Source organism: Anneissia japonica, unplaced genomic scaffold (genome assembly GCF_011630105.1).
Source record: "Anneissia japonica isolate Jap-2015-1 unplaced genomic scaffold, ASM1163010v1 scaffold1053_len387728_cov195, whole genome shotgun sequence".
Lineage (NCBI taxonomy): Eukaryota > Metazoa > Echinodermata > Crinoidea > Comatulida > Comatulidae > Anneissia > Anneissia japonica.
The window spans coordinates 246,372-265,942 of NW_022699258.1; the positions used below are offsets into that span (position 1 = coordinate 246,372).

A 19,571-nucleotide genomic window follows, 5' to 3' on the forward strand; every position below is an offset into this window, starting at 1 on the left:
TACATTTCGCAAAGTAAAGGAAATATATTTTTTTTAATGGTGAGGCAGCGAAAATGGATGCGGGAGGTAACAAGAAACTAGTATTTTTTTTTCACTTAGCCTTACATGTTGTTAGGGAAAATATTTTGGAACATTGTTTTAAAAAAGTGATCTTTCTTAATTTACTCCATAAATTGTAAGGAATTGTTTTACTGCCGTATAACCTGCATTCCTGGAAAAGAGGTTACAAATTCGGACCAACGGGCCTTCGGACCAATGGTACGCATCCGGTGATTGTTGTAAAAACCCATTCACTGAGTAAATGAATTTGAGACCAAAACCAAGCCTTGGCAGGGTGCAGGGAGAAGTCCAGGACCCCGCTGGGGGTCAAGGGCGAAGCCCCGGAAGGTCTGGCGTCAATAGCCTTTTATAAGTCGTATCTAATTGATTTTAAGAAATGCAATTAACATTTATTTCCACGCTACATTTTCAAAATACAGGGGCCGGATGGGCTCCCTTTAATCTGTCACCGAAATACTCATCATAACAAGTTTTTCTTTTTCAATTTATCCCTTGTAATCATAATCATGTCCACTTATATATATATATTTTGTGCAAAAGCATTCTTAAAAATAATGATTTATTATCTCCTGATTAGTTTTTAACGCAATCGAGCCATAAAAAACAAATAAGATAAACTTAATACAGTCACTCTGATTTAGTCTCTTTAGTCATGAACAGTACTTCTAAAATCAATCAAGTTTTTTCATTTTTCTACTCTTCTGAATTTCACTTTTGTACAAGTAGTATTGCGAGTACACTATTGTGAGTGGAAGTACTACCGACTAGGGAGATAGGAAGCACACAAAACATTAGTTAGCATTTTTATTTCACAAACATAAAGGTGATTTACTTAATTTATCATTTATCATCACTAAATTAGAGTGACTGTTTTAAATGTAAGTCTTATTTTTAAATGCTTTTTAAATTTTTATGACATTTTATCTTGTTATATTGAATATGATTCTTTATTTGCAATATTGTTTTATTGTGTGTTCAACCTTTGGTATTTTCCGTGTGTTGACTTTTTATTATTAACTTTTCTATTTTACATAGTGTATCAAACAACAAATTTTCAATTGTAAGTTTTATATAATTTGGACAATAAAAAGTTTTTGAATTTTGAATTTGAACAAGCATATACAAAATGATTAAATCGCTTATAGAAATTGTGCACTCTTTGAGTTTGTTAGAGTGTTACCTAATAGTTTTACACGCTTCCAATTTTAACAACGTGCAATGACCCTACATTGTTTCACAATAAATTTAGGCTCTGATACCTCAACCCCACCATGGTTATCGCTGAGGTAAGAAAATTTATGATTATGATGACCGGAATGGCCGGAAATGATGGCTGTAAATGGCACTCTCAGAATCAAACTTTTCTCAATATTTTTAAATTCTGAAAAAAATTAGGGGGAGGGCCCGGGCCGGCTCCCCCCCCCCCGAATCCGCCACTGTACACATAAAGTCGATGGAATGGTTACGAAATGTACAAACAAGTGCGTTTTTACTCGGTTTTGGTCTGTAAAAATACGCACCGCACTTGGAACAGAGCGCAAGTGAAGAAACAATTCACGGCAGTCATTCGTAATTGTTGTTCTTTCCATTCGCTTTGAAAAGTGGGGTTTTAACTATAAAAGATTGGTGAAAAGTGGGTGGGGGAAATTGATGTGATGTCTCTCTACTTTGAAAAGTGGGGGATCATATCCCACCTGTCCCCTACCGATCGCCGCCCATGCCCTTCATAGTAATAAAACGTTTAAAACGTTCCGGAAGAAGTTCTTAGGAAGAAAAAATTCACGATTGTTTCTAAGATTGTAATTCTTTTGGGGGCCTGACGGTAAAAGGACATACAATCTATGGGAAGATGATTTTAATTTTCTAAAATAGAGGCAACGATCAGCGAGTGTTTGGATAATGTGCAGGTTAAGGGCTGTTTCCCAAGGAATAAGAATGGATTGATTTGAGGTCTGAACTTACGTTTCTTACTCGAACAAGTCCCCCAAATAGTACAGCAATATTCCGACACTAGTCTGATCATGGCAATATAGAAATTAGATTTGAAGTATTTAGGCCTGATCTCCGAAGTTGCTTTAGGAAGTATATTCTGGGATTACATTTTTTGATCAAGTAGTTAACATTTGGTCTGCAGTTTAATGATCTATCAATATGGATTCCTAATAGTTTCACGCTCAATTTCAGAATTAAGTGCTAAAACTTGCTGGAACTGGGTTGGTGACTTTTTAAAGCTTATAATCATCTCGGCAGATTTGTTATAATTCAATTTCATTCCATTCTCGGACGAGTGATAATTTCGTCAATACCCTCCTGTACAGGAGCGTAGGGTGGTTCCCTTTCGGGGGAGGGTGTTGGGTGGGAATATTTTAAATGCAGCATCATTGGCATAACGAAGGGGCCGAAGGCCCCAAGTCATTCACTGGGATTCAGGGGGGCTAGTTAGGGACTGGGCGAAGCACCCAACCGCTCCTGTGTTTGTAATGTTTTGAGACGTATTTTAATGTCCAGGCTTTTTGGCACAATTGAGTGTTTAATTTTGTATCGTGATTTGACAAAATAAGCGTAATAAGTATAATATTTGTTTATCTGTTATACATTGTTTGATTTTTATTAAATTATATAAAACAAATTATTAAAAGTTTAAAACGTTCAATCAAAAGAACAAAAACATGTTTGTACTTTTCTAATTCAACTGTTGCATGTGTTATTATTGTAAAGATTACGCAGAATTATGAAAGTAATTAAAAGAAAGAGTAATGTCGACGTCATTTCATGATAAAAAAAAAAGAAACATTTAAAACCAATTAATTCACATTAGGATGTTGCTTCGAATTTACATTTCCCCACTGTATGCTGTACGTTCTGTACTGTACGAAAGAATGGATATTCTATTTTCTTTTTTTTTTTTTTTTGCTCGGGCAAAGTTTGAGACAAATGACAATGAAATTTGATAATTCCAACGATCTACCCCTTTTTCATATTTTCCCAAGTTTTTAAATATTCACAAATCTAGGTCTATATCTCATTAACCGCTTTTTATCCCATTACCCAAGTTTTACGTCAAAGTTTTGGCAACGTTGATTGGTCAGTGAATCAGGGAGCGTTCCCGATTGTGTTGGAGACAGCTACGCAGTGCAAGGATTGCAGTGAAAACGCTGTAGCGACTGGTTTTGGTGAGTAAAGCGACCTCTTAAGGACTCCAAAAGTGTAGGAGTATAACAAGAGGGGTAGAAATAGTGTCGAATGATAGGATAGGTCCACCACCGCAGTTTACAGTTTAAGACGCGCAGCGTCAGTCATGAGCAGGCTTATGTAGCGATTGTATGGAAACCGAGCTTTATACAGTTTTGTTCATTGTTTTGTCATATTAATGATATAAATGAAATAATTTTATTATTTTGACCTCTCCAATTGTATTATTTTAAAATAATTTAATTAGGGGATATAACAGTTTTTGTGTTGTAGTATTGAAATTCTGAACCAGGTTAAACGTTATCCCAACGGACATGAAATTCGTAATACGAAAAAGTTTTGACTCACCATTCAGCAAAATTAACGAGCACAAAACGAGAAAGCAACATTATAGCTACTGGTCCACTTGGTTTGCAGAGGTCTTCAGAAGTGCATTTTGCATTGGTTATACTTTTACAGAATTTTTACTGAAATAAAATACATACATTTATTTATTTAAAAAAAACAAAATCAGAAGTAATGCAACATTAATATTTAACTGTTCATTTATTTGGATTACAAACATTGAATATAAGTTGTAATTATAGAATAATGATTGTCTATAGCCAATAAAAACATTATTTTATTACTATTATTATTATCATTCCATTTCATTTTTTTTTTCAAATTTCAGTGTTAATCATTAATGTAATTATTTTAAGAACAAGAATTATATAAATGTATTTTATAACAATATTATACAAACATAGTAACATAATTAATAGTAGGCCTATTGCTTGTACTTTATTTCCTTACGTTTTAGACGTATCCACCGCGCAATTAAATATATTACGGTCGGTATGGCCAGCCCATACCAAGGAATTTTTTCTTTGTTTATATTCCCGATTGCAAAATAAGGCCTGCGTGGGGGAATAAATTGAACCTGGAAATTCGCCCACGCACTTCGGAAAATAAAGGCTGTTTTCTGCGCAGGTATTGGTCCAAGTGTACTATGGTGATTCCGCGCAGCAACTTTCCTATCGATTTTCTATGAATATTTGAACTAGCTTTTGATGTTATCCGTGCACTTAATCAAAATATTTTACAGTATGGCTCGTATTGAATGGTTCTCCATTATCCCATAATCATCAGTTTTAGTTTTGTAACAAACATCAAATGCATTCCTTTGAACTTATCAATAGTTTTAATTAGAGTGAGGGGCCTAGGCCTACGTGGATACTTTTATTCATAAATTAAAATAAGTGCAATGGACTATTAGTTCCTCGGCATGCCATAGGTCTAGTGCATAATATACCGTGTTAGGGTTGGGCCCAGAGTCCAACCGGCTTTTCCCCTTCATCCCGCCAGATGTTTAAGGCAACCCCCATACAACAACTTGTACGATTATAACGTCTTGATATTCCTATTTCAGCGAGTTATTATTTATCTATTTGTTTCTCAATATTATCATTGTAGCATTCCGCCTTATACACATCTAGATGTGTATAAGAGACAGGTTCTGTACTGTACGAAAGAATGGATATTCTATTTTCTTTTTTTTTTTTTTTTTTGCTCGGGCAAAGTTTGAGACAAATGACAATGAAATTTGATAATTCCAACGATCTACCCCTTTTTCATATTTTCCCAAGTTTTTAAATATTCACAAATCTAGGTCTATATCTCATTAACCGCTTTTTATCCCATTACCCAAGTTTTACGTCAAAGTTTTGGCAACGTTGATTGGTCAGTGAATCAGGGAGCGTTCCCGATTGTGTTGGAGACAGCTACGCAGCTGTCTCTTATACACATCTAGATGTGTATAAGAGACAGTATAGAAATTGTGCACTCTTTGAGTTTGTTAGAGTGTTACCTAATAGTTTTACACGCTTCCAATTTTAACAACGTGCAATGACCCTACATTGTTTCACAATAAATTTAGGCTCTGATACCTCAACCCCACCATGGTTATCGCTGAGGTAAGAAAATTTATGATTATGATGACCGGAATGGCCGGAAATGATGGCTGTAAATGGCACTCTCAGAATCAAACTTTTCTCAATATTTTTAAATTCTGAAAAAAATTAGGGGGAGGGCCCGGGCCGGCTCCCCCCCCCCCGAATCCGCCACTGTACACATAAAGTCGATGGAATGGTTACGAAATGTACAAACCTGTCTCTTATACACATCTTACAAGTGTCATTTCCGGCCATCTACAGGTACTATTTTCACGAAATTTTCAACACCTTTTAAACGCACCCCCCTGCCGCCAAATCCTGCATCCGTACCAGTACGATGATATGTAAAATCTTCTACATGTTTTTCGTCAAAGTTTAAAAAGAAAATTAAGACATCTGTATTTTTATTAGCAACCATGTATTTTTTCATCTTAATTTGTTGTTCTTTTTTAATTGTAAATTTTAAAGCTAATTTATATAAATACATTTCCGAAAAAAATATGAAATGAATGTAAACATTTACTGTACCTTTTTGTTTATCTTGTAAGTAATCAATAACATTCAACTTCCTAATGGAAGCCTAACGAAGTAAATTAAGTGATGATATTTGTTATATTACAAAGAAAAATAAAATATTTACTATAAATTAAATTATAATAATCATTCATTCACTTTTATTTCAGACATTGTCCATATAAAATACAAAAATAAATACTAGTACAAGTATATGACGTAGCTTTAAAAAAAAGTGGAAACGGAGATTAAACGCTGTCTGTGAACAATACAGAAAGAACCTATTATGTATCCTCGAATCGCAGAGTACATTGGTACAAATAGTGGAAACGAGTACATTATCTCTAGTAGCCATACGTTTGTAAAAGCTAAAAACAGAAAATCGTACCGTAAGTTTTTAGACTTAGCAGCTAAATTCGCTGCAGATTGGAATTTGGAATTTAACCATACTAAATCTAATGTACTTGTTGTGGGAAAGAGAAGCTAGGAAACCTATTCATAAATGAATGTGAAACCTATAAATATCTTGGTGTTATCAAGATGTTTAAAGGATCACACACATATTGAACATGTAATTCAAAAATGTAACAACCTTATTGGTTATATAAAGGCAATCATTGGTAATCTAAATAGTTTTAACAGAGTGTATTATGGGGACATTGTTTGGCGAACGCTTGCTCTTCCATCAATAAACTATGCTAGCCCGATTTGGGTAGGGAGTAAAAGTGACTGTGAAAGAATTGAGAGATTGCAATTGCAAATGGCAAAATGAATATTAAGGGCCCCGTAATACTCCTAATGTTACTTTGTATGGTGATCTTGGATGGTCAAAAATCTCTCATATTCAAAATTTACATAGAATTAATTATATCGACAGAATTTTAAAGATGGAAGAAAATCGTTGGCCAAAAATATTTTTAAAAACTATTGTGAATATGTCGGAGAACCTTCATGATGTTGCTTTTAAGATTCCATTTTTCATTGAAAATATCCTATAAGATTGTTATAATATATTCTCTGACATTCGTAATGGCAATGATAATATTAACATGCAATGGGCTTCCAACACAAAGAATGCTTTAAGAGATCTCACATTATCTCAATGGCTTGAAGAAGGGAAAAGCAAATCGTCTATTAAAAACTATATGACTATAAAGAATGCTCCTACATTGGAGGTATATCTCCTTAAAATGACTTTGAGGGTGCATCATTGAAATTCAAATTAAGATCGAATACCCTTCCTCTTGATGGTAAAGTAGCAAAATGGTCTAATGACCCTAATGCTATTGGGCTCTGTAAGTGCTGTAATATAAACGAAGAAGAAAATATTACTCACTTTTTACTAAGTTGCCCTGCTCTAAATTAAATTAATTAATTAATTGATTACTTACAAATTATATTAGATGAGGAAATCGAGAAGTTTAAACAGCAACTTATTAACGATTTCCTACACGTTTTCCAACAATTCCAACAATTAGATATTGAAAACAAATTACTCTTTATTCTCGGCAATGACAATAACGTATTTCATCAAAAAATTAAAACCTTGATCGACAAATGTTGCAAATCCTTAGCTAAAAGAGCATGGATAAAAAGGTGTGATCTTCTTAAAGATTAAGTTGACTTATGTGTTGTGTTGTTGTGTTTTATGTCTCTTTTTATTTTAATTTTCTTTTACTTTACTGTATTTCTTATTTTATGTAGGTACAGTACCATATATGTATGACTTTACCTTACACATTCGAGTATGATGTACCGTTACATTATATAAATGTATATGTGTAGCCTATGTATGTGCATGAGTGTTATGTATTATGTATATATATATATGAGGATGGGAGAGCTGCGGAGGGATTTCCACAAATGGAGAATTCGTACCACCTTAGCCCCACCATAGTGGGGGGCTGAGGTAAGAAAATTTATAATTATGGTACCCCAAGATGGCCGGAAATGGCATTCTAAGACTCTAAGATTCGTAAATAAATCGAGGTCGAGTAAAAATAAATTCCTACATATTGGACATACACATAGCCTACGGTAAATGTTTAAAGTACAATGTAAATAAAACACTGTTAGATATAAACGTAAAAGAAATAATGTAGGCCTATACCGCACAATGAAAACGAGGCAATAATATTATTGGGCATTGAAAATACTAAATTTACCATAAAGGTAAATGTTATATGAATAAATGGAATTATTGACAATTGCGAATACAAACGAATAATTACAAGCGCTTTACGTCGTGGATGAGATTGGTAGACATAGGCCTAAGGAGAACCTTGGTTTATACTATAATTTACACGGTCATTTACAGTCGACGCGGCCATTGCCGTACCTCTACCGTTAACGAAACCAAATAGTAGGGTCTTTGAGAATTCATGGTGAACGTTTATTTAAAAATAACATTAGAATGATATCTGTCTCTTATACACATCTAGATGTGTATAAGAGACAGCGAATGATTAGGACAGAAAATATAATGTATAAATATGCAAAAATTTTGTGAACATTAACGGCATTCAGATCACTTTGTGATGCATTATTTCATGAATGTGTACATGCAGTTTTTATTAGTCTTAATGTATTTAAAGTGAAGCGTATTTTACGACCCACGGATCACTTTTAAATTACTTTTTATTAAATTAATTGAAATGATTTAGATAGAACAATACAAGCATTTTGTGAACATTGATGGAATTAAGATCATTTTATGCTGCATTCTATTTTCATGAATTGGTATATTTATGCGATTGTTTTAGGCCTATTTATATTAAAGCGCAGTTTATGACATGGATCGTTTTTATGTCACTATATAAATAATATTATGCTTTATTAAATTAATTAAAATAAGTAAAGAGTACTTAGATTTACATTGTTGAGTGTGGGTTGTAAAGCATTGTGCCTACCACCAAAACTATATGGTATGTCATAACACAACAAATAGGCCTAACTCTTATAATGTACTGTTTTTTTCATTTTCACTCATATATTCCGGTTTAATGTGGTTTAATGTCACAGTTTTATGGCTAAATTCTAAGATTTACTATGTTGCTATAAATGAATTAACAGAGACGGTGAGGGGGAAGGGTGGGGTGATTTGTTTTGTAGAAATTCGGAAATGTACTCTCTATTCTACAGGAGTTTGAAACATCATTTGATTGATGATGTAGTGACATCATCAAATGACCAGAATTACTGGTAATCATCAATATTATTATTACCCTAAAAATCATAAAGAAAACTATAATTCGAGTCATGTAAGTTATACAATTTATATATTTTTTTATTTTATTTATTTGTATAGGCCCTATATATATTTATCAGTAAAATAAAACTATAATTCGAGTCATGTAAGTTATACAATTTATATATTTTTTTATTTTACTTATTTGTATAGGCCCTATATATATTTATCAGTAAAATACAAATCGATAGAGCAATGAGCATAATTCAACCAATTCACAATTCTGTCAATTTATATATACAATTTATTAAAGCTGGTGAAGAGTACTTAGATTTATATTGTTGAGTGTGGGTTGCAAAGCATTGTGCCTACCACCGAAACTATACGGTATGTCATAACACAACAAATATCTCTTATAATGTACTGTTTTCTACATTGTCACTCATATATTCTGGTTTAATGTCAATGTTGTATGGCTCAATTCTAAGATTTACTATGTTGTAAATAGTCCACAAAACAAACGAAGAGGACTCTCTACAAACAGATTTTAGAGCACAGACTGTGGTCTGAAAAATGTAGGCCTGAACGACAACAAAACAGAGGACGCCGCAATAACTAACACCATGTAGGTGTACTGGCTTGTAAAACTACAGTACGGCATTCCCACACTTTACTTACCTACAATACATGTATATTTCTAACCTTAGAAGAAACTCTATTCAGAAATTCAATATTTTCAAAGATATTTTTGGTGACGACGTGTCTACGATATACAGTATTTCACATGCAAGCTTGCTTTCACCGTAATTTGTATATTATCAAGCAGGTGCACAACCAAACAGGCATCTGAAAGAAAATTGCTACCAAGGACTGTAGTGAAGGCTACAAACAAATAAAACATATAGAAATTATTGGTTCAGCGCCAGCCCCGTTGCAAAGGATGAGGGGTCCAAATCCAAGTGATTATTGAGTATGAAAAAATAACTACACATGAACAACAAATAATTGTGTCTTTAGATTTGTATAGGCCATATATGACTAATACAACTTCGACTAGATACATATTCATTTTCACATACCTCTCCATATTTCTCTCAAAATGCACAAAAACGTATTTGATGTAACTAAAGATTGAACGACATAATGTCAAACTACGACAATTTAGAATAAATATTTTAAGAATGCAATTTCCTTGCATATGGTGTTCTTGTCATTGATGTTATAACCTCCCAAATATGAATTGTTTAATGTGCCTGTTTATACGGTGGACTGAAAATGTGTATAACAATTATTTCATAATAACGCACTATTGTTGTCATGTTCAATGTAGATTCATTTGTATATTCATGCATTATTTGGATGTATATACATTATTTGCATCCATACAAGTATGAATTGTTTGAATGCGAATTTATTTTAAAAAAATTAGCTTTTAGGGGTCAGTCTTGTATAATAGCCTATAAGCATGCGCAACTGAAAATGATGCATCGCCCCTGTGTGTGTGTGCCCACATATCCATTTCAACATAATATAATTTATCAGACAGTTGACTTTGTGTTGCATGGATTTGTGTGGCTGTTGTGTGATGCAAAAACATATATGTGGAAATTGTAAACTGAAATTCGTTTTTACTAAACCACAAAAAGATATACGTACTTGCGACGTTTCTTTCTGGTTTAGTAAAAATGAATTTCAATTTACAATATTATAGTCAAACTAGATGGAACTATTCCAAAATTTTGTGGAAATTATTTTAAATCATAAAAGAAATTGATTTTATATTTTCATGATCTGCTATAAACATGGTGTAACAGAACTTAATTATTATTAGGCCTATTGTTATAGTGCTCTCAAAATTATCAATTCTATGGAAACATGCTAAAAGCAACATTTCTAATCGGTTTTCAAGCAACGAAATGAATAACGTTGCCAAGGTCCCACAAGACCAAAAGTTCAAAAGGTGCCTGAACGGATGACAATCGAGCTACTCATCCTCCCAGGCAGCTCCCATTTCACGATCTATTTTGCAAGTGCTCCGACCATTATAAAAGCAACATCGCGCTATAAATGAATTAAGAGAGACGGTGAGGGGGATGGGCGGGGTGACTTATTTTGTAGATATTCGGAAATGTACTCTCTAATCTGAGGAGTTCGAAACATCATTTGGAAATTTTTGAAAAAAGTGCTCCTCTAGGGGCCCGGAAATAGCACATATTTACTTCAAAATAACTTAATGTACTTTAATTCAGGGGTTTAAATTTTGATTGCAAGAAATCAGGGCCGGTTTAACTTGACTAGTACTGTACACCTTTGTGTGGTGATGACAGTTTGGCCGACTTGATTCAACTTCAAATTTTATACTGTATAGTCAATTGTTAATTTATTATTATACCGCTAAACATTTTCAAAAATAATCATAACTACTACAATTAAGGATTGTCAAAAAAGTGTTCGATTAATTTATAACACGGGCGTAAAATGCCTAGATTACAGTGCACTACAACACCCACATGGTGAACGTTTATTTAAAAATAACATTAGAATGATATTGTGGTGAAAAAATTATTAATTAATTTATAAAATTTATAGCTAACAGGTACATATATTTTTTAAATTAATAAAAATATGAAAAATGATCCGGCCAAAGTCTGTGCGATACCGACGGCTCTGGCAATACTAAATTTCATGGTTTTTACAACCTAGATCTTATCCTAATTTATCTATGTGAAGGTGTTGTATTCATGGTTCGACACCGTATACTATAGCTCGACAGGTTCGACTTCTCCAAGTTGGTTGTTGATCACGTAGTGTGTTGGTCGCTTCCAAAGCCCACACTGAAAATTTAATGAACAGGAAATAATTTAACATAGGCCTAAACCACCAGTGTTCAAAGACAGTTCCGAACCAGTGATGTACTTAGGCAATGGTGTTAATGGCTTATGTTACTTATCATAAATTAATTCCAGTTAAACATTTCTCTCTGATGGTACACCATATTTTGAATGTGTAAGAAAACAAAATGTAAATATATTATTTACTGTAATTACCTTCCACAAAACCAGTATAATGGCAAGTAAAAATGCTAGGCCGACAAAAACACTGACAACAACACTAACACCGCTTATACTTGTACGTTTGACTTTGCCGGTATCACTCGGTACTAGTGTGGTGACAACCTATAACAGCAGCGCAAAATTATTAATTAAAAATACAGTTTTCCCTCCAATACGAGACCACCTTTGGGACCTGAAAATTTGGCGTGGTCTCGGGGTTGGTCTCCAATTAGAGGGCTAGCTTTGTGTTAAAAGGTTGAACATTGTTATTTTGGTCTTTGGAAAAGTAGTCCCGAATTAGAAGGGTTCTCGAATTTGAGGGTGCACTGCACTCTCGGCTTTCTACACGAAGCGTGCATAGAGAGCTACATCAGGGCCAATTACATGGTACAGTAAAAGAATCGCATTTGCGAGTAATTTTTTCACCACTGATATTATTAATTCAACATATTTTACAAATGATAATTGTAAATTTACGTTACCTTTAATAGTCCATGTTTTGTTGATATAATTGGCTTCGTGGCATGCTCTTCATCCCTGGAAACATTCGCAATAGAAACGAGTGACACTAGCTTTTTCAACATCTGAAACATCAAAAATAGGAACATTATTTACAACGTAAGAATTTAAAAATCACCAGAAATACTAAATAGAAACATTAATAAATATGTAAATAAATTTTATTTTTTTTAGATATTTTGTTGTAAATATTGACAATCATATTATACGTAACCATGACACTATAATATTTTTAGCTTCATGTTAACCGACCATTTTGTGAATTTTGGTTTTACGTTTCTATACAACACGCGTGCATTATAGGCCTACTACGTTGTGTTGTCATTAAAATGTAGGTATTTTATATAATGTAATAGTAAAGTTTCTAAAATTAACCCTGGTTACTATTATTTGTTTGCTCTTTAGGGTGTGTTACTATTAAAGTACGAGTTACTATTACTGAGTTACTGAGTAGTGGGTTACGATTATACAAGCATATTGAAGGCACTTGAAAATAGTAAACTCCACTAACCCCTGCGGCTTTTCGCGTCATTAATTCATAGAAATAAGAACTACAGTACGAGTGAAAAGAAACTTTGTTGATTTATTTTATTTAGAAACTCAAAAACATCAATTAGTAAATTAAAGAAAGGATTGTCAACGGCGCAATCACATAGTAAAGAAAAAGCGACAAAAATATTGATTTTAATGTCATTTTGTCTATAGTTTTGGTGGCTCTAATAGTAATCACATGGGTTATCATTAGAGCAGTGGGTTATAGATTTAATTTCTAGGGTGGGTTACTATAAGAAGGGGGTTACTAATACAGTAATGGGTTATTATTAAAAACGGTAGTTGATATAACATTAGTGCTATGTTTACATAGAAGAAAAAGAAGAAGGCTTTAAATACCAAACAATAAATTAGTAAACGTTACCCCATTCTGGCTGATGACCACGGAGACTTCAATGATCGAACTCTTATCAACTGGCAGGTCGGGTAGAGTACAACTGACTATCTGGCATTTAGTATTGGAGCAGTTCTGTAATGTTAAATGATACTATTAAAATATCTTTACAGTCTGCCTTTCAATATATAGAAAATACAGAGTGAAAGGAATTAATTGGAATATATATAGAGCCTATATTTAAACATAGGCCTATATCGGTATTAATATGCAGTCCATGAAAGGAATGGTGTATGTTTTATATTTTTACCATTCTTTAAAACATATAATCATTGTATTTGATTCTAATTCATAATAATATATCCTAATATAAAAATAATCTTAAAAACAAGAGAAAAACAGGCGGAATTCAGATAGCAACTATAGGGATAAAAGGATAGATCATGTTTATTATTAAGGAAAACGTGTATGAATATTTACAAATATTAAATAGGCCTATGCAGGCGATACATCATGTTTAGTTGATTGTATTCCCATTAAGGAAACGGTTATTGTGATAGGCCTATTTGTTTTTCTTATAACAATTAGATTAGATTAGATTAATTAGATTAGATTTAATCTCTTATTACCAGTGTATTATCAAGATGTGAGTGAGTTCCAGTATCATCGGAGTGTTTAGGAGATTCCTTTTTCTGGCACGTTCCATCACCTAATATCTAGTAAACATAATTATACGACTTATCATAATCATTACAATGTAAATCAACTCACACGCAACAGCGGGAAGCCCACATTTAAGAGAATGCAATACGTGTAACAATGACAATATACGATGAAATACAAACAAATAACACGGAATAAACATTTCAACAAAAGCCTAACACAATACACAATTTTAAAAACCTAAACAAAAATTTGAAAACAAAACTTGAACTAATAGCTTTAAATAATCCTAACGAATCAAAATAATAATTCTATCAAAAAGAAAAATTGGATTGAATGTGATAGGAAGCTTATTCATCAAACCAAGAGACTCTAAAACTCTAACTCTAAAAAAAAAAAGAATATGAAAAAGCCGAAGATACAGCCTTACGACATCGCCTACATTTGACAGAGTCCAAACAGAGAAAGTCAAGAAGGCTCATAGTAGTTTGTTAACACACTTATAGAAAAATACACAATCAAGATGCAACCGCCTATGTAGTTAGTTTACCGTAGTATTTTACTCAGATTGTACCTTAATAGTTGTAGCATCCACCGTGATGACCCCTCCATGTACAGCACGTGGTATTTGAATATCAACATTTACTTTAGAATCAACGTAACTAGGGCCGAAATTACGAATCTTAAATCGTACCAGTTGGAAAATAAAAGAAAGAAAAAAAAAACAATATGAAACATTAAAATACCATTATAGTAATAATATGATCTTAAAATTATGATTTTATGATTTTTATAATGTAGTCTTCGTAGTTCATATGAATTAAGATATGCCTATTGGTTATTTTTATATTTACACATTTTTCTAATTAGTATAGCCACCCACCATATTAGAACATTTGACCATTCAGGTAAGCACCACCCCTATATATATTGTTGCTGAAGGTCCCATAAAATAATAATGTAAACATACATAAACAAATTGAGGGCATGCGCATGTTTCAGGCCCTGTTCTGATTGGTTGGTTGTTAATTTTGATTGACACTTCCGAAAGGTCTATTAGCATTATATGCCTAGGCCATCTGTATATACATTGGGTATAATATTCTCTCATTAACCCAAATGTATCAGGGTACCCTGCATATAGGTAGGATTTTGACGGTTTTTAATTAATAGAAGAATAAATGGGGATCCTAAATTAAATTTCACGCTCATAGAACCACTATAAATATGTGGTGAACATAAATATGTGGTGAACAAGTATTAACTGTTAATCAATATGGCTACTCACGGCAAATATTAGTTTGAATGTGTGTTCGAAATAACCGATACCACCGTGTGTTGTGTCTATAATTGTTGTGTTGAAGTTTGCAATCGGGTGAATGCTGTCGGGGAAAATCTGTTCTGGAATCGATATTCTTCAAGAAAAAAGATAATGCTTTTAATGTTTATTACTAAAAAAAAAACACACACAAAGAAGGTTGCAACTGTAATTGAGCAATGCATATGCATAAGTTCTTTTTATAAAAAGGCAATTTTTATTTATTATTGATTATTTATTTTTACATCCTTATTTGTCTATATAACTCATTAATAAATTAAGCGCACAGAGGATATACAATAAACACTTAAAATAATATCACATTACTATTTGTATTATAATTATCGTTATTATTATTAATTATTTAATATGAGTATATTGTTTTCTGTCTTCAACAAAATTAAGTAACATCTTAGCCGTTATGATAGGCTATATTATTTTAAATGTAAACGCATTTTTCTTACCCTGTTATTCCGATGTCAGCAGCAACTATCAATGGTATTTGGAGTTGAGAAACGCCTGATGATGACGTATGATTCTCAACTTTAGTAAGAAGCTGGAAGATGAGGCTATCATCTGCTAAGGCTGATTGTTGATTTTGTTCGTTTTCAATGTTGAAATCTAACTTGAAACGATACTGAAAATAAAACGTATCATCACCAATTTACTGTATCGTTCACTATGAGCCTACGGCGACAGAGAGATTAAAGCATCCCCCACACATAGATCCCCGCATCGTTACTCACATTAGGCATACTAGACCTACTGTGGGTTTTTGTACGGTTTGTGTTTTATCATTCTGCTATTATAAGGTAGCCTACTTGAAGTGGATCGTGCCAGTGGCATAATGGAGTCTCGACATGGGGGTGGCTGATGTGTGCAGTGGGTGGATCGATGATGTTTGAACTACTTGAGCGTGATTGTTTTTGCTTCGGACATTTTCAATGGAGGCCATTGCCGGGAGGATGGGGGGTGGGGGGCGCAAACTTTATGTGGGAGCCCTTCATATCACTGGATCGTGCACAATCAAACTTTCCTTATTTGGTTCTTCGGGATCATCTGTTCATGATTAAATGTATCTGTTATAAACGCCTAATAACAAATATATAACGATACTTGTATCTTGCCGGTTCAATTCTATAACCAATATTGATAATGCGAATTGTTAACTAATTTAGGATTAAGAGCAACAAATACAAATAATCAATCGAGTATCGATAATTCATTATTCCCCCCCCCCGGGCCTCCCAAAATGGATGTGTCTCCCAAGAAAATGGTTGTCGGTCTTACCTCATCTTGCCGTAGGAACACCTTCTCTATGGAACATTCAAGAATAGATGTATCGATTGTGAGGTCTTCAGCTTGCAACTCACAGTTTATTGCTTCATGCTGAAAGACACAGTAGACCAAATCAGACAATAGAATGAGCCACAAGGAAATCCAGAAACCACAAACAGACATGTATATTTTAGTGATTTTGTTTTATTTATAACCGAACAGATGCTCTATAACTATATGCTAGAAATTGGTTATTCAGGCCTGAATATATAATTATAACATCTATCTATATTATTAAAACTTCAATATCAAAATTGAATTACAGAAACCTGAATGATAATGAAAATAATATAAGTAATATACTGATACCAATAATAACTAAAAATGTTGTATTTTATAGGTTATATGTTGTCCTAAAACATTTAGCCCTTGATTATCAGTTCTGGCACATTTGGTTATTATACAATGTATATCTTGTATATTCATAAGCTCTAGTTTTATTGAACTGTTATTGTATAAGTTTATAGCTGAACAAAGGTTGAATAAATGCATAATTTAATATACTGTACTATATTATTTAATCTGTGTCTTTGTTACTAAGAACAATATGATTTCTTTAGTTTTACTAACCGATAGAGGATTGAAACTCAAGTACTCTATATGTCTGGGAAATTGTAGGATTACTCCAACGCTGTAAATAATGTCACCAAGATTCCGGACGGAAATGTCGATAGTGAACGTAGTCTCCACGCCAAACTCAAGATAGGGAAGCCCTCTGTGAATACATGATAAAATAATAATAAAAATAAAAACAGCTCTATCTTTTGACTGAATAACGCATTTGATGATAAAATAAATTAGAAAAAAAAAACCTTATTCCGTATTTACCGCCTCATCTGATAAGCCGCATTCACACTAAGGTTGCTTCTACAATCATGGTTGAATTTGCAGTTACGTAAAAGGAGCACCTATGAAAGAACAGACGAGAGCACACTATTTGATTTACATCATTTGAAATCAAAAGTACTTTTAGAACTTCAGCAATTGTAATTTGTTATTACATGAACGTTCATTATAGCACAATTTTCTCTTCTCTCAATGTTCTTCACTGCTATGGTCAATCAATGCCTTTATTATTATAATTTTCATCATCACCATTACAAACATCATCACCATCACAATTACATTCAGCATCACCACCACCATCATCATCTTCATCATTAGTATTATTATAATTATCATAGGCCTATCATTATCGATTATAATTTTCATCTTCACCGTCACTGTCACCGTCATCACCATCGTCGTCGAATTGATTTGTCATCTTACATCGTCATCATCTTTTTCATTAGTAGTAACAATGTAATAAAACACAGAGAAAATAGTTAATCTTTAACAAAATAATTGCAGAACAAAAAAAAGCTTTACTAACCTCTGTTGAAAATTGATTACCCGTGTATGGGTTGAGAATCGGACGGAGTCTCCTCTTTGACGAGACGCTCTCGCCATTCGTGAATGTATCATCTATCATGTTATACGCAAGATTGAACGTCGAAGGAACTGTGTAATCCGTTAAACTCTTCTAATAAAATTTTAAAAAAGGCTTGGCGTCAAAAAATCACATAGATTAAGTCGTTAGACCATATTGATTACAATGTGTATTTATATTGCTTAAAGAAAACACGTTATTAATTATGGATGAATTTATCTCAATTTATTAGTTATCGTACGTAAAGGCGATTTGACTAGTTTATAGGCTTATGTCTCCATATCAAAATCATGTTATAGATATGTGTACATTTGGTTACATTACCGTCAACAAAACACTAGCGTCAAAACATTGCTGCTCGCTATGAACTAGAGTCAGGGCTCCTGAAACAAAGCTGGTCATATGACTAGTGGTGAGGAAAAAGTTTACTTCTTTCTTTGCTTCGTCTGACTTCGGCGATGGTGTATAAGCTGTTAGCGTGTAGTTTAGAACTGAAAAAGAAAATAGGGTTTTAAAAACAAAAATCTAAAGGTTAATATTATATTTAGGCCTATTAGATATTATTGTATCAGTTATATTTAAAGATTATTTTCAAGTTTATAGAAATAATAAATATAATATATTTACAAAACCAAATGAAGTTATTATTATTGTTACTTAACATTATATATTAATATTATTGTCTTATGAACTTTCAACGGCATTGTGGACGTTAATATGAATCTCCTGAACACGAGAGTAACAATGGTACTAATATACCTAATATAACTACTTTGCTGGTTATCTTTAGGATAGTTATGGGTTAGTATTCAACCAGTTATATCGCAGGGTAAGGGCTGGCAATAATAATAATGATATTCATCTGAACAGACTTAGCAACAATGGAAATATTATAGAGAAATGGGGTTTGGGCTCGAAGCTTCGATGACATCAATCAGACATACATAGTGATATATTCATGTATTTTGTTGGATCATAAATTAAATATAGCAGGCTATGATTGCGTGATCAGGGCATCAAATCATATTATTCGATAGTCTTCGAACCAAACCATCACGATTGCACTTATGAAGTTCAAACCGCAATGTCATGAAATTGATGGATAATATTGTATAAGTGTATTTAACTATAGTTTTACACTACGTTTGAAGTTCAGGTTTCACGCATGTGCATTCTAGACTCCCGTACCACCTACCTACGATGTTTGGTACGAAATGCCCATCGAACTTGAGACACGTAGTTACTGTCGAGCAAGGAACTTCATTCCCGTGTATGTTACATCGTTTCTCCATCTCGATGCGGGAAGAATTCAATTGAATAGTTATGTGAATATCAATAATCGCCGACGATCTTGGAATGAAAGCAATAAGTCAATGTGAAATAAATGTCGTATGTTGTTGCAAGCATGATTAGAAACAATAGACTAGGTGAGATGAGAATATATATATATATGAATATATATATATATATTCTGGATAA

The 19,571-nt window shown here is 33.1% G+C and overlaps 1 protein-coding gene across 1 annotated transcript in view; it reads right to left on the minus strand.

Annotated features, from left to right (window-relative positions):
- Positions 1-11,244: 11,244 nt before the first annotated feature.
- LOC117102927 (integrin alpha-9-like) overlaps positions 11,245-19,571 on the minus strand; it is a 16,620-nt gene continuing 8,293 nt past the window's right edge. The window contains exons 12-25 of the mRNA XM_033243385.1: positions 19,288-19,442; positions 18,417-18,583; positions 18,036-18,185; positions 17,492-17,571; positions 17,234-17,378; positions 16,616-16,714; positions 15,790-15,962; positions 15,296-15,422; positions 14,582-14,689; positions 13,974-14,060; positions 13,375-13,479; positions 12,422-12,523; positions 11,934-12,062; positions 11,245-11,720 (exon numbers count right to left, since the gene is read on the minus strand). Coding sequence (XP_033099276.1) covers positions 11,646-11,720; positions 11,934-12,062; positions 12,422-12,523; positions 13,375-13,479; positions 13,974-14,060; positions 14,582-14,689; positions 15,296-15,422; positions 15,790-15,962; positions 16,616-16,714; positions 17,234-17,378; positions 17,492-17,571; positions 18,036-18,185; positions 18,417-18,583; positions 19,288-19,442 — 1,702 coding nt within the window. The 3' untranslated portion in view covers positions 11,245-11,645. The remainder of the gene's footprint in view (positions 11,721-11,933; positions 12,063-12,421; positions 12,524-13,374; positions 13,480-13,973; positions 14,061-14,581; positions 14,690-15,295; positions 15,423-15,789; positions 15,963-16,615; positions 16,715-17,233; positions 17,379-17,491; positions 17,572-18,035; positions 18,186-18,416; positions 18,584-19,287; positions 19,443-19,571) is intronic.